Source organism: Balaenoptera acutorostrata, chromosome 2, assembly GCF_949987535.1.
Source record: "Balaenoptera acutorostrata chromosome 2, mBalAcu1.1, whole genome shotgun sequence".
In the NCBI taxonomy this organism is placed as follows: Eukaryota; Metazoa; Chordata; class Mammalia; order Artiodactyla; family Balaenopteridae; genus Balaenoptera; species Balaenoptera acutorostrata.
Genome location: NC_080065.1, coordinates 171,685,452 through 171,697,892, shown reverse-complemented (window position 1 = coordinate 171,697,892; position 12,441 = coordinate 171,685,452). Strand labels below are relative to the sequence as shown.

The following is a 12,441-nucleotide window of genomic DNA, read 5'->3' as shown; positions in this document are numbered from 1 at the left end:
AGCTGCTGGCTCCTTTTCGTTGTTATTTATTTTCTCGTTCTGCAAATGTTTATTGAACATTTCTGAGATTTTAAGAGATTTTGTTGGCTGCTCCTTCTTGTTTATTGCATGTGGTTTTTAGCTCATCATTTTCACTTAAACAGCCAAGGGCTAGAAAGTAGAAATGACCTCATGGGGCAGAGGCCTCCTCCACTCCCAACCCTGTTATCCTGGGCCCCCCACCATGCCCCTGGCTGGGAAGGAGGGTCTAGCAAGCTGTGATAATATGCCCTCAAGAGTAGTCTTGGCCTGCACACTTGGCTTTTCTGTTCGTGTGAGATCAGGACACACATCTTGCCTGGTGGAGGAAGGCCTCTACTACTTACATCTAACCAACTCTGTGGGTGGGCACGTGTGAGACTTTGAAAGCCGGTAGGGCATCTCCTGGGATGAGAGCACCTCCTCTTTCAACTTTTTATGAATTAGTCAAAAAAACCCAGTAAGTTAGTTTTTAAAAGTGAGGTAAGCTGGATGAAAAAAAAAGCTCAAACTATGCAAGAGCTTACAAAGTAAAGTGGGAGGCCCTTCCCCACCCACAGATGTGCCATGATAGCTGTGTCAGTCCTTGAAAGGGTTGAATACAATTGCCACAAAGGGATCTTTTCCTAACACTTGCGAGCACACCCCTTTGCGTAAGCAACTTTACTGCCTCTCTCAGAGGCGGAGCATTGGATGTTAATGAAGTCGGCAAATGAGGGTAAATTATGGCTTTGGTACATACAATGAGGGAAGCTATGGGATCCAGGAGAGATGTCCTGGGGCCCTGCCTTAGTTTGGAGGGCAGGCAGGCATCCCTGAGGGTGACACTGAAATGAGCCCCACATCTGGAGTGCACATTAATCAGAGCTTTATGTACTTCATATATGGAGTTTATCAGTGCATTGTGAACCTTGTCCCATGTGGCAGCAAATTCTGCATGAGGCCCATTTTTGGAGGAGGAGTTAAAACATTTTGTCATGGAGAATTCTAACCACACAAAAGTGGAATAGTAAAATGAACCGTCATCTACTCATCAGTTATAAACTCATGACCAATCTCTTCAGCTATAAGCCCTCCGTGCCCTCCTCTTTCCTCCATCTGAATTACGGTGAAGCACATCCTGGTCATCAGATCAATCAATATCTTAATGTTTCAGCATATTTCTCTGAAGGATATGGACTTTAAAAAGTGCCATCGTTAAACTAAAGAAATGGGCAATTCCTTAATATCAAAAAGTGAGCAGCAGCATACTTTTTTTTTTATTTACTTTTTTTTTTTTTTTTATTTTGGCCATGTGGTGCGGCATGCAGGATCTTAGCATGCGGGAACTTAGTTCCCTGACCAGGGATCGAACCCGTGCCCTCTGCATTGGGAGCACGGAGTCGTAACCACTGGACCACCAGGGAAGTCCCAGTAGCAGTATAAGTAAAACAAACAAACAAAAAAAATGTAAAAGTCATACAGCTTGAATTTTCACAAGCACGACTGAGTATGATTTTCAGTGTCTGCAGCTCTGTCAAGTCATCTCTTAGAAGTTATGAAATGTCTCTGACAGTGTATTCCACACATCCAATGAGGGTGCTGAGGACAGAGCTGGAGCCTGGCTGGGCTACTTACTGCAGGATCTCTAAAGTCCAGAAGAAACCGAGAGGGGTTTAGAGGGGTAGTTCCAGCTTTGACACTTAAGTGTCAAGGACCCTGAGCAAGTCATGAATTCCAAGCCTCAGCTTTCTTATCTTTTAAGCGGGAGTTTTAAAAGAAACTTCCTCACAGATATGAGGGGGCATTTGAAATGATAATACAAATATAGTTATTAAGTATATAATATAAACATGCTATATACTTGTTATCATTATGTAACAGTGGATAACAAAATGTAACATTTCTTTACCGCACCCAGCACCGGACTGAATTATTTGCATACGTTATCATCTCACGTATTTGAACGTGTGCCCAGTATCTTGTTTGGCGCTTAGTTGTAATTTTCATTCCAACATGGTTTTCCCGTGTTCGTTTTCGAGCGCAAGACCAGAGAAGTTAGGAAAGAGCGCAGGTTGGCACAGCACCCCCATGGCAGATCCGGGATTGGAGGTGTGCCCTGCTCTGTTATATCCGGCTCCCTCCTGCCGGCCTCCAGGGCACAGGCCCTCCTCCAGCCTGGCTGCGCTTGGGCCTCAGGTCTTTCCGTAGTGCACAGCTCCGCCCCTTCGAACACCACAGGATTCCACCTCCAGGCCGTCTCCTCTGAGCCAATCACCATGGTCTCGGGATAACGGGAGGCGGGAATAGGGCAGGGCTCTCACGAGATTGGCAGCACCTTCAGCCACTGGCATAAGGACACTTCGAGATGGACAGCGGGACCATCCAACAGGTGTGAAGCCAGTGTCCGGAGCGAGCCAATGCGGTCGGGAGGTGGGGCTCAGTTGTGTGTAGAAGGAGCCTCGGGCATTGTCGCCGCTTTCGCGGACTCTGACGAGTGGAGCAGCTGCCTGAGTCTTCGGGTGCAGCGTCGCTACTGCCATGAGCTACACAGGTGGGCCCGGTAGGGTGGGGGTGGGGGGTCGGGTCCGGGTGGGGAGGGGCAGGGATGTGCCAGATCCGCGCCGGGCTCGTCCGTGCCTCCCCCGGGGCCTGGACACTGCCCTCTCTGCGGTCACAAAATGGCGCCGCAGGCCCGTCGCCTCAGTTTCGCGCTCCTCACGCCTAGGCGTCTCAGTTCTCTGTGCTGGCAATCTTGGGTCCCGGCTCCCGGCCGCCAGAAGTCTTGGCTTCTGTCGTGTGTGTCCGTAGGCCTTGGCCTCGGCACCTGATTTCTCTCTTCCGTTCCTGGCCCAGCCCCCTGGGTCCTCGACGCCTCAGGTCGGCCTTTCTCAGGCCTCGGCCCTTCAGGTCAGTCTGCTGACTCGGCTGCGGTCGCCGTTGCCATACTGCTCCTCTCGCAGTTTCCGTGCAGATGCCGCAGCTGTCCGCACCATCCCCCGCTTTTATCTGCCTCAAGCTGGGAGAGGCGCCAGGCTCGGGGGGGGATGAGTAAATCAATATATGAAGGGTTTGGGCTGAGTGGGAATCTCGCGTCCTTAGGTACTGAGCCTGAGCCTTGTGGGGAGTGGCTAGCTTCCACGTTAACTCATTCCACACCTGTCAAATTCATCGTGTCGGGGTTGAATAGACGCTGGAATACTGACAAGAACTCCTCAAGCGTTTTATAGAGGAGGGCAGGCCATAATTGACAAACATAGTATATATCGTGGGGTGGTTAGTACCTTGAGGGGGGTCGCTGTATTATATGGGGTGGCTGGGGACCTGTGAAGAGGCGACATTTGAGTAAAGACCTGAATGGAATGAGGGAGTTAAGGATATCAGGGGGCCTTCGACATAAAGACGCAGTGGCAGAAACTGCCTGACTTGTTAAAAGATCAGCCAAGGAGATCAGTGGGACTTCAGCTAAAGGGAGAGGGCGGATGATGAGATTAGAGAAGGGGACATAGGATATGCTTGGGTGATTGCAGATCATCGCTGGATGAATTCAAAGGCTGCCTGGGTTTGCCTTGGGAATAACTGATGAGGCTTCTCAGCCAAGAGCCTCGCTTGTAATAGGGCTATTACAGGCGTGAGCGTGTGTGGTTGCTGGGTAACCTGTATTCTACTTGGAGTGTTTTTAGGACTGAGAATGGAACCTGAGCCTCTAGGGCTGCTCCATAGGCTGCTTTATGTTGGTCTAGACAAGAAGGTAGTGTTAGCCCTCCAGGTCAGGAGCTTGGCAAGAACTCCAGTTTTTAAAGCAACCATCCCTTAGCCCAGTGGTTCTCAACCGGGGGCAGTTTTGCCCTCCAGTGGGCACTGGCAATGTTTGGAGATATTTTTGGTTTTCACTTCTTGGGGTGGGAGTGCTACTAGTGCATCTAGCGGATAGAGACCAGGAATGCTGCTAAACATCCTACCGTGCACAGGATGGCCCCACCAGGAAGAATTATCTGGCCCCAAACGTCAGTAGTGCCAAGGTTGAGCAACCCTGCCCTAGCCTTTGTGTACCCTTCCTGGTTCAGGAGGAAAGTCAGTAGGGTTGTTACTGACATATCTGGAATTGAGGTGTGATCCTTTTCACCAAATCTTATTGAGAACTAGAAGACAGTTCTGTGGTTATCAGGGGCAGGATAGCTGAAGAAACCAGGGATAAATGGTGGGGGGCTGTGGGGTAGCTTAATAATGGACCATTTGTTTTTTATAGACAAGGAAACTGAGTTTAGAGAGGTCACAAATGGCCAATTCTGAATTTCAACTCCACATCTTATAGACTGTAATTCTGGGTTTGAGTGGGCACTGAGGTAGCCAAGGTAATGAGGTAATGATTAGTTTTTCCTTGATCTTGATCAACTGAAAACCATAGTAGATTTATAATGTGAGTCTTTCCCTTTTAAGAAGCAGACCACCGAAGTCAGAGGCATGTAGGGACTTCCCTGGCGGTCCAGTGGTTAAGACTGCACGCTTGCACTGCAGGGGGCACGGGTTCAATCCCTGGTTAGGGAACTAAGACCCTACATGCTGTTCGGTACAGCCCTAAATAAATAAATAAATAAAGTCAGAGGCATTTTATGTCACATTTCAGACAACTGTTTGCCTGTAAGGAGAACTTCTGGAGGCCTTGAAACAAATGTTACCATTATTAGTGCGCATAGAAGGTGATTAAAATAATTTATCTTTTTGATAACTTGTCCATTTTTTGAACCTAGTTTCTTTATGTGTACTTGAGAAAGAATGTTCCATCTCTAGCACTGAGGGGGGGAGATTGGAGCAGTGGAAAAACAGGACAAAAATCCAGAATCAGGTCTTCAAACAAAGGTCTGAAATGCTACCAGTCTTTTTATAGGAACATGTATTATCTCACATATTTTCTGTGTGTTAGGAATGCACAGGTGGTTTAGCTGGATGGTTCTGGCTTGGGATTTCTCATGAGGTTACATTTTGGATGTTAGTTGGGACTGTAATCATCTGAAGGCTTGACTCAGGCTGAAGGTGACTGAGACTCATGTGGCTGACAGGTTGGTGCTGGCTGTTGGTTCCTATACTATCTGGACCTCTCCACAGGCTTACTAGAGGGTACTCACTCTATGCTGGCTAATTTCCCTCAGAGTGAATGATCTAAGAGAGAGCAAGGTGGAAGTCTCAGAAGTCACACTTAGTCATTTTTGCAATATCTTTTTGGTTACACTGGCTATCTCTGTTAGTTTGGGAAGAGACAACATAATGTCTGGAGGCAAGAATCATTGGAGGCCATCTTGGAGGCTGGTTTATCACCAGATAGTAAAGGTTGGGGGCAACCTAACCCAGTTCCAATTGTCCTCTAATTTTTGTCACTTAATATCATTTCTTCAAAGGATCCCTTTCTAAAAAAAGGAAAAGAATAAAACTGAGAAGCTTTGTGTATTTTTGAGCAAAAAAGATGTCAGAGAGGCTGGCCAAGAGGGAGGGGCTATGATACAGAGTTATAAATCCATGGTCTGACCTTTCACTTTATATGACCAAAAACTTGATTATTTTATTTTTATTTTTTCACTCAGAGCTTATTTTATTTTTTTACTCAGAGCTTATCAAGCTGGTAAATTGAACTAAGAAGAGAACGATATCTCAGCCAGACAAGAATTTGTTCATAATTGGAACATAACTGGCTAAAGAAGGTCCTGCCCTGGAGACAGTATTGTGGAAAAGAATATTAATGTGGGGAGGACAGAACTAGAGCAGTTTGCCATTGAGCTCTGAAGGTTTGATGGATTGTCTTTCCTTTCTCCCAGGGAAGAATCAGGCCCCCTCTCCCCTGAATATACATAGATCTTTTGCTCCGTGGCTTTTGTGTACTGGGTTCTAGTATGTATTTCTGTTAGCTTGTGGTAGGTTCCAGTTGCAGCTGCAGTACATACCAACCACATTACCTAAAGTCTGGAGCCATTTTGCCAGTGGCACTATTGCTGAACAGACAGGTTTCCAGAAGCTAGTTGAGCAAACAGTGGAAAAGGCCCGTGTAAGGTACTTTTTACCCTGTGAGCCTTCCCCACAGGTCAACCATCTTTAGAATGCTTTCAGTGTTTCTTGTATACAATTATTGATTATCAAGGGTTAAGATTTAGGTATCTCAGGAAAGTCTTGGGTCCCTGGAGGGAATCTATTCCAGTGTGCCCTCTTTAATTAGGGAAGGTAAAAAATGTTGGATTTGTATACTTCTCTCACTGGCTCTCTCATTCCCCAATGCCCAGTCTCAGTTCTCTCCTCTGGGAAGTAAAGATAAAGTGTGGGTCCACTGATCCTTATTTGAAACCCTTGGAGCTGGGTGTGTTTTGGAATTCTAGCTTGCGAGGACATTCCACAGCACCTGCACTGGGGTCTGGGACAGCACCTTGTAATTAAATGAAGAAAGATAAAAATGTCCTCACAGGTCAGTTTTGCCCCAAAATGAGTGTTGACACCACATTTGAGGAGAACACTTGGTTTTCATACCTTTTTGGAATTGCAGGGTAAGGGTCTTGGCCCTGTCCCTTTTGTTGGCTGTGGTGAGGATGAAATGAAATAATGCAGATAAAGCTCTTAGAACCCTGCAGGGGAAACACTTGTTAAGTTGTTGGCTGCTGTTGCTGTCATCTTTGTTCCTGTGGTCTTAAGAAATGAACATGATGTGTTGGTTTCTGCTGCTCTGTGAAGTGAATCAGCCATGCGCGTACACACATCCCCTCCCTCTTGGACCTCCCTTCCCCCCACCACCTTAACTTTCTCCCAAACCATTTTGATTATGACTTACTGCCTTCAGCCTCTTCCTTGTCCAATATTGCCTGCATACCTGCCTTTTGACCTGAAGGGGCTGCTTTGATCATATCACTTCTTTGTTTAAAATTCCATTAATCGTTCATTGGTAATTCCAGAATCGAGTTCGAATTTAAAGACATATAAGGTGTCCTCCATAGATTCCTCTTTTCCCCCTTCCACTGTGATCTCCCATTTTTGTTTTACTGAAATGCTTTGGTGAGCATGCGTCTTTAAAAATCTTAATTCACAGTTCTGATGCTGGAATATCCTACCTTCATCTCCCAGGTTTTCACAGTTATAGTTGTCCTTTAGGGTTCAGAACATATCTCACTTTCACCTTGAAGTCTTAATCTCTTAGCCATGGGACTGTCCCTTTTCTGAAATCTCCTATGGCTTATGTTAACTTTTATTCACTTAGTGTTTTTCATTTATTGCTTTTATTGTATTTTTTCATGGTTGTATGTGATCTTTCCAGTTGTATTGATTAAATACATACAGATATATATATTTACGTAGATGTGGGGGGGGGTGTCCACACATACATATACTCCAAGGGCCATAGATCATCCTTAGCAGATATTGAAGTATTGGAATTGTTTTCTTTGCCTTCTGTGTGGTGGAATTAAAGTAATGGTAAAGAGGGAGGGCTACTTTATTGCTGTAAGAGTACTTTTTCTCATTACATTCACAGCAGAATGTACCTTGTTTTATTCACTAATCATAAGATGAAGGTGTGTAAACTGACTTCTCTATCAGTTTGAAACTTTAGATAATGCCTCTATGTCCTAATTGTTTTAAATGTTTAAAGAGGACAAGCATATAATGTTGCTTAACATGAAAAATGTTATCAAGTGGAATAAAGACTATTTGTTGTTAAAGAACATCAATTTGGGGGAATTTAATTGAAAACAAAAGTATAAGTATTTTGAAACCATTCTTTACCATGTGTTTCTTAACCATGATCTATGGAGTCAATTTTATTTAATTCTTGAGACCTGTAAAAAGACCTATGTAAAAAGACCTTGTTTTTTCCCTACTCTGAGTATACTAAAATTAAAGAAGATATGTTTAAGGACATTTTCCTCAATGTAAAGAAAGTATTTGCTAAAGTAAAATTATCTTTCACATTAAGTTGCAGATACATAGTTGATATACCTTTCGCCTTATGCACTGTGAATGTTAAATCCACATTCTAAATTTAAAATATTTGTGAGTCCTCCACGGGACTATTTGTAAATGTTTTACATACTAGTCTTGAATAAACATTCAGTATTATAAGAAAAAAGAAAAGAAAAGAAATGAACATGAAAGAGTGTCAACAAATATGTGAATGCCTACCCAGGGAAAGGTACTTTGTGTGTGCTTTTGTTGTAAATAAGCTACTGGAGGTGCTGGCTTTAATTTTTAGGTCATGAGTTGGTGCTGATGGGAACAGGCGAATATTGCCCCTTATGGTGTCTGTCATAATTTCAGTGCTAAGTGTAAATCATTTAAAAAATGTTTTAAACGTGTAGTTTTAAAGATAGTGTCAGGATTCATCATAATCTGTTATAATCAGCATTTGAGAGCAGTAGTTTCTGGTAGAGGTTCAGATTTTCCTTACCTGGTACTGATTCATTTTAAGTTGAGAAATAGTATGAGAGTTGAGAGGATAGAAATTATATGTATAATCTATAATACTTATTCCATGTCAACATGCTAACCCCAATGCAATTGAAATTACAATTACCTTTGAGAGGTAATTGTAATACACACATTTTTTTATGGGAAAACTAAAAAATACAAAGCCGTTTCGGCTTCAGATTTGGGGGAATGGAAGAGGTATTATTTACCTTAACATTGTTCAAAACTAACCCCCCATTGTTTTTTGAATTGGAGCTCACCTTTCAGTGATTTGATATAAATATTTTCCTCATTCAGCTGAATAATTTGGGTACCCATTTATCAAAAGAGGATACTAGTTTGAAGGTTTAAAAGTGTTTATCCAATTCTTCTGGCATAGCAAGTTAAACATAGCCTGCCTCTCCATTGGTTAATATGTTCTGGAGGTGAAATTAAAGTGTTCAGAAGCTAGAGGTTTTGGTGGCTTTCCAGTGACGGGAGGGTCTGCCAGCGAGTCTCCACTGAAAGGTGGTCTTAGGTCATTTTCATGCAACTTGTTTGGAGAAATTAACCACACTGTACCTCTGTTTAGGCTTTGTCCAGGGATCTGAAACCACTTTGCATTCTACATACTCAGACACAAGTGCTCAGCCCACCTGTGATTATGGTAAGTGGGCCCCTGGGAATTGGAGGGTGCATGCTCTGCCTTCTTCTAGTGGCAGAGCAATCTGGTGTTTTATTAGTTGCCTTTAACTTTGCTGTCACACTGTCTTTTCCAAATGCAAACTTGTGTGAAATGGTATGGTGGGCTCTTAGAATAGCCAGTGCTTCCCTTTGGGGAATTATGGGAAAGATGTCTGTTATTGAGCAAGCTGGAGTTCTTGGGGCTGTAAAAGATTTGTTCCTTTGACCCTTTGACATTTTGTTAGAAGTACCTGTGGTCTGTGACAAAGATCTGGCTTCAGAAAATCCCCTTGAGGGTCTGGGAAGGAGAACGGCCAATCAAAGTCCAAAGGATTGGGCTTCCCTGGTGGCGCAGCGGTTGAGAATCTGCCTGCCAATGCAGGGGACACGGGTTCAAGCCCTGGTCTGGGAAGATCCCACATGCCGCTGAGCAACTAGGCCCGTGAGCCATAACTGCTGAGCCTGCGCGTCTGGAGCTTGTGCTCCGCAACAAGAGAGGCCGCGACAGTGAGAGGCCCGCGCACCGCGATGAAGAGTGGCTCCCGCTCGCCACAGCTGGGGAAAGCCCTCGCACAGAAACGAAGACCCAACACAGCCATAAATAAAAAAATAAAAAAATAGTAATTAAAAAAAAAAAAAAAGTCCAAAGGATTGGTCTGAGCAGAAACCAAGCCATTTACTTAGCCCCAGGGTAGTGCATGAGACTCCAGTGTGGGAGAGACTGCCTGTCTGAATCTAGCAGGCCTTTAGAGACACAGTCAGGCCAGCAGGCTCCTCACACACAGGGTTGAGAGAAGGTTTTTCATTGATTTTTCAACTCTGGACAGACACACTAAATCTCTAATTCAGAAGTAGCCACCTGACAGGATCCATAGATGGTCTGTTGGTGTCCTTCAGCAGCCCAGAACTGCCAGTAAAGCTGTCCTTCTGTGATCTGTGACCCTAGTTGTCTGTCAAGAAGGAGCCCTCTTTAAAGGATTTTGCCTTGGTTACTGAGATGGGTTATTGGTTTTACGGCCAAGGTCTAGGGAAAGACTAAGCCTATGCAGTCACATTCCCTCAGGAGTCACTGATTAAGTGGACATAAGTAAGCTCCCTGAAGTATTAGCAGATAGTCTCGGGGCAGGCGGGGGGGGGAGACTTAAAATGTTCTGAAAATTGGGCTTCCCTGGTGGCACAGTGGTTAAGAATCCGCCTGCCAATGCAGGGGACACGGGTTCGTGCCCTGGTCCGGGAAGATCCCACGTGCCACGGAGCAGCTACGCCCGTGCGCCACAACAAAGAGTAGCCCCCGCTCGCCACAACTAGAGAAAGCCCGCCTGCAGTAACAAAGACCCCAATGCAGCCAAAAATAAATAAATAAATTAGTTTTTAAAAATACTTTAAAAAAATGTTCTGAAAATGAGTAAGGAGGTATCAGGTAGTTCATAAATGAGGAGAAACTTGGTTTGCATGGCTTCTCTGTCCTGCCCTCCCTGCCTCAACCCTTTTAATCAGACATAGTCCCACATTACACATCTTTTTTGAATTATTTTCCCTCAGGTCTATATATTCTGGGTACAGAGCATTTTATCCGATGTGCCATTTGCAAAGATTTTCTCCCAGACTGGAGCTTATCTATTTATTCTCTTGACAGTGTCTTTTGAAGAATACAAATTCCTCATTTTGATGAAGTCCAATTCATCAGTCTTTTCTTTGTTTTTGTTTGTTTGTTTGTTTGTTTGTTTAAGTCTTTTGGCCGCACCACGTGGCATGTGGGATCTTAGTTCCCCGACCAGGGGTTAAACCCACGCCCCCTGCATTGGCAGCGCAGAGTCTTAACCACTGGACCGCCAGGGAAGTCCCAATTTTTCCTTTAATAGATCATGATTTCTGGTGGTGTATCTATGAAATTTATGCTTAGCCCAAGGCCACAAAGATTTTCTCCTAAGTTTTCTTTTAGGTGTTTCATAGTCTTCGGTTTTACTTTTATTTTGTGATCCATTTTGAGTTAATATTTCTACCAAGTGTGCAGTATAGGTCAAGATTTTTTTTTTACCTTTGTTGAAAATTAGTTGAACATATACATGTGGGTCTGTATCTGGCCTCTAATTCAGTTCCATTGATCTTTGAGTCTGAATTTCCTATAGTACCTTGCTGTCTTGATCACTATAGTAAGTCTTGAAATTTGTAAATGTGAATCCTCCAGGTTTGTTCTTTTTCCAAAATTGACTTGGATATTATAGTTCCTTTGCTTTTGCATATAAATTTTAGAATCAGTTTGTCAATTTCTATTAAAATTCCTGCTGAGATTTTGAGTGGAATGGTCTTGAATCTATAGATTAGTTTGGGAGAATTGAAATCTTAACAGTATTAAGCCTTCCAGTACATGAACACAGTATGCCACTTCATTTGTTCAGGTCTTTGATTTCTTTCATTGGTGGTGTAGTTTTTTGCACACATTTTGTTAGATTTACAGTTAAGTATTTCATGTCTTTAGTGGTATGGTATATGATAGTTTTCAAAAATTCAGTTTCCAGTTGTTCATTGCTGGTATGTAAAGATTTGATTTTTGTATACTGACCTTGTAATAAACCTTGCTAAGCTTACTTATTCACTAGTAACTCTTTTTTGTAGATTTTTTGGAGTAGTTTTACATAGACAATCATATTGTGAAGCAATAGGAATATTTTTACTTTTCCTTCTGGCTCAGATTGCAAGAATAATATAACAGCATTTAAATAACATTTTGAGAAACAGTCAACCAAGATCCCATCATTTTATATTTAACTTTTGTCAGCATAGTTACTTTAGGTAGTTGAATAACTTACAGGTGGCTAGAATTGTGTCTACGGTTTTGTTTTGCTTACTGTTAGAAGCATTTCCTTGTGCAGCATAAGGCTTAGATTCTTTTTTGATGCCTATGTGATCTCACTGAGTAGGTTGGCTGTAATCTGTTCTGATTAACTATTACCTTAAAGTTGAATGTTTACATTGTTTTCTTTTTTAAATTTATTTTAAATTTATTTATTTTTGGCTGCGTTGGGTCTTCGTTGCTGCGCACAGGCTTTCTCTAGTTGCAGTGCACGGGCTTCTCATTGCAGTGACTTCTCTTGTTGTGGAGTGTGGGCTCAGTCGTTGTGGCGCATGGGCTTAGCTGCTCCGCAGCATGTGGGATCTTCCCAGACCAGGGATCGAACCTGTGTCCCCGGCATTGGCAGGCGGATTCTTCTTTTTAACATCTTTATTGGAGTATAATTGCTTTACAATGGTGTGTTAGTTTCTGCTTTATAACAAAATGAATCAGTTATGTATATACATATGTTCCCATATCTCTTCCCTCTTGCGTCTCCCTCCCTCCCACCC

At 43.3% G+C, this 12,441-nt stretch overlaps 1 protein-coding gene across 3 annotated transcripts in view; it reads left to right on the top strand.

Annotated features, from left to right (window-relative positions):
• Window positions 1-2,411: 2,411 nt before the first annotated feature.
• The window catches only part of AKAP8L (A-kinase anchoring protein 8 like), a 28,975-nt gene continuing 18,945 nt past the window's right edge, over window positions 2,412-12,441 (top strand). For all 3 annotated transcript variants that reach the window (XR_009007317.1, XM_057541823.1, XM_057541822.1), the window contains exons 1-2: window positions 2,412-2,551; window positions 9,005-9,079. Coding sequence is in view for 2 of the 3 variants with exons in the window: in XM_057541823.1 (XP_057397806.1) it covers window positions 2,539-2,551; window positions 9,005-9,079 (88 nt within the window). In the remaining variant the exon portion in view is untranslated. The remainder of the gene's footprint in view (window positions 2,552-9,004; window positions 9,080-12,441) is intronic.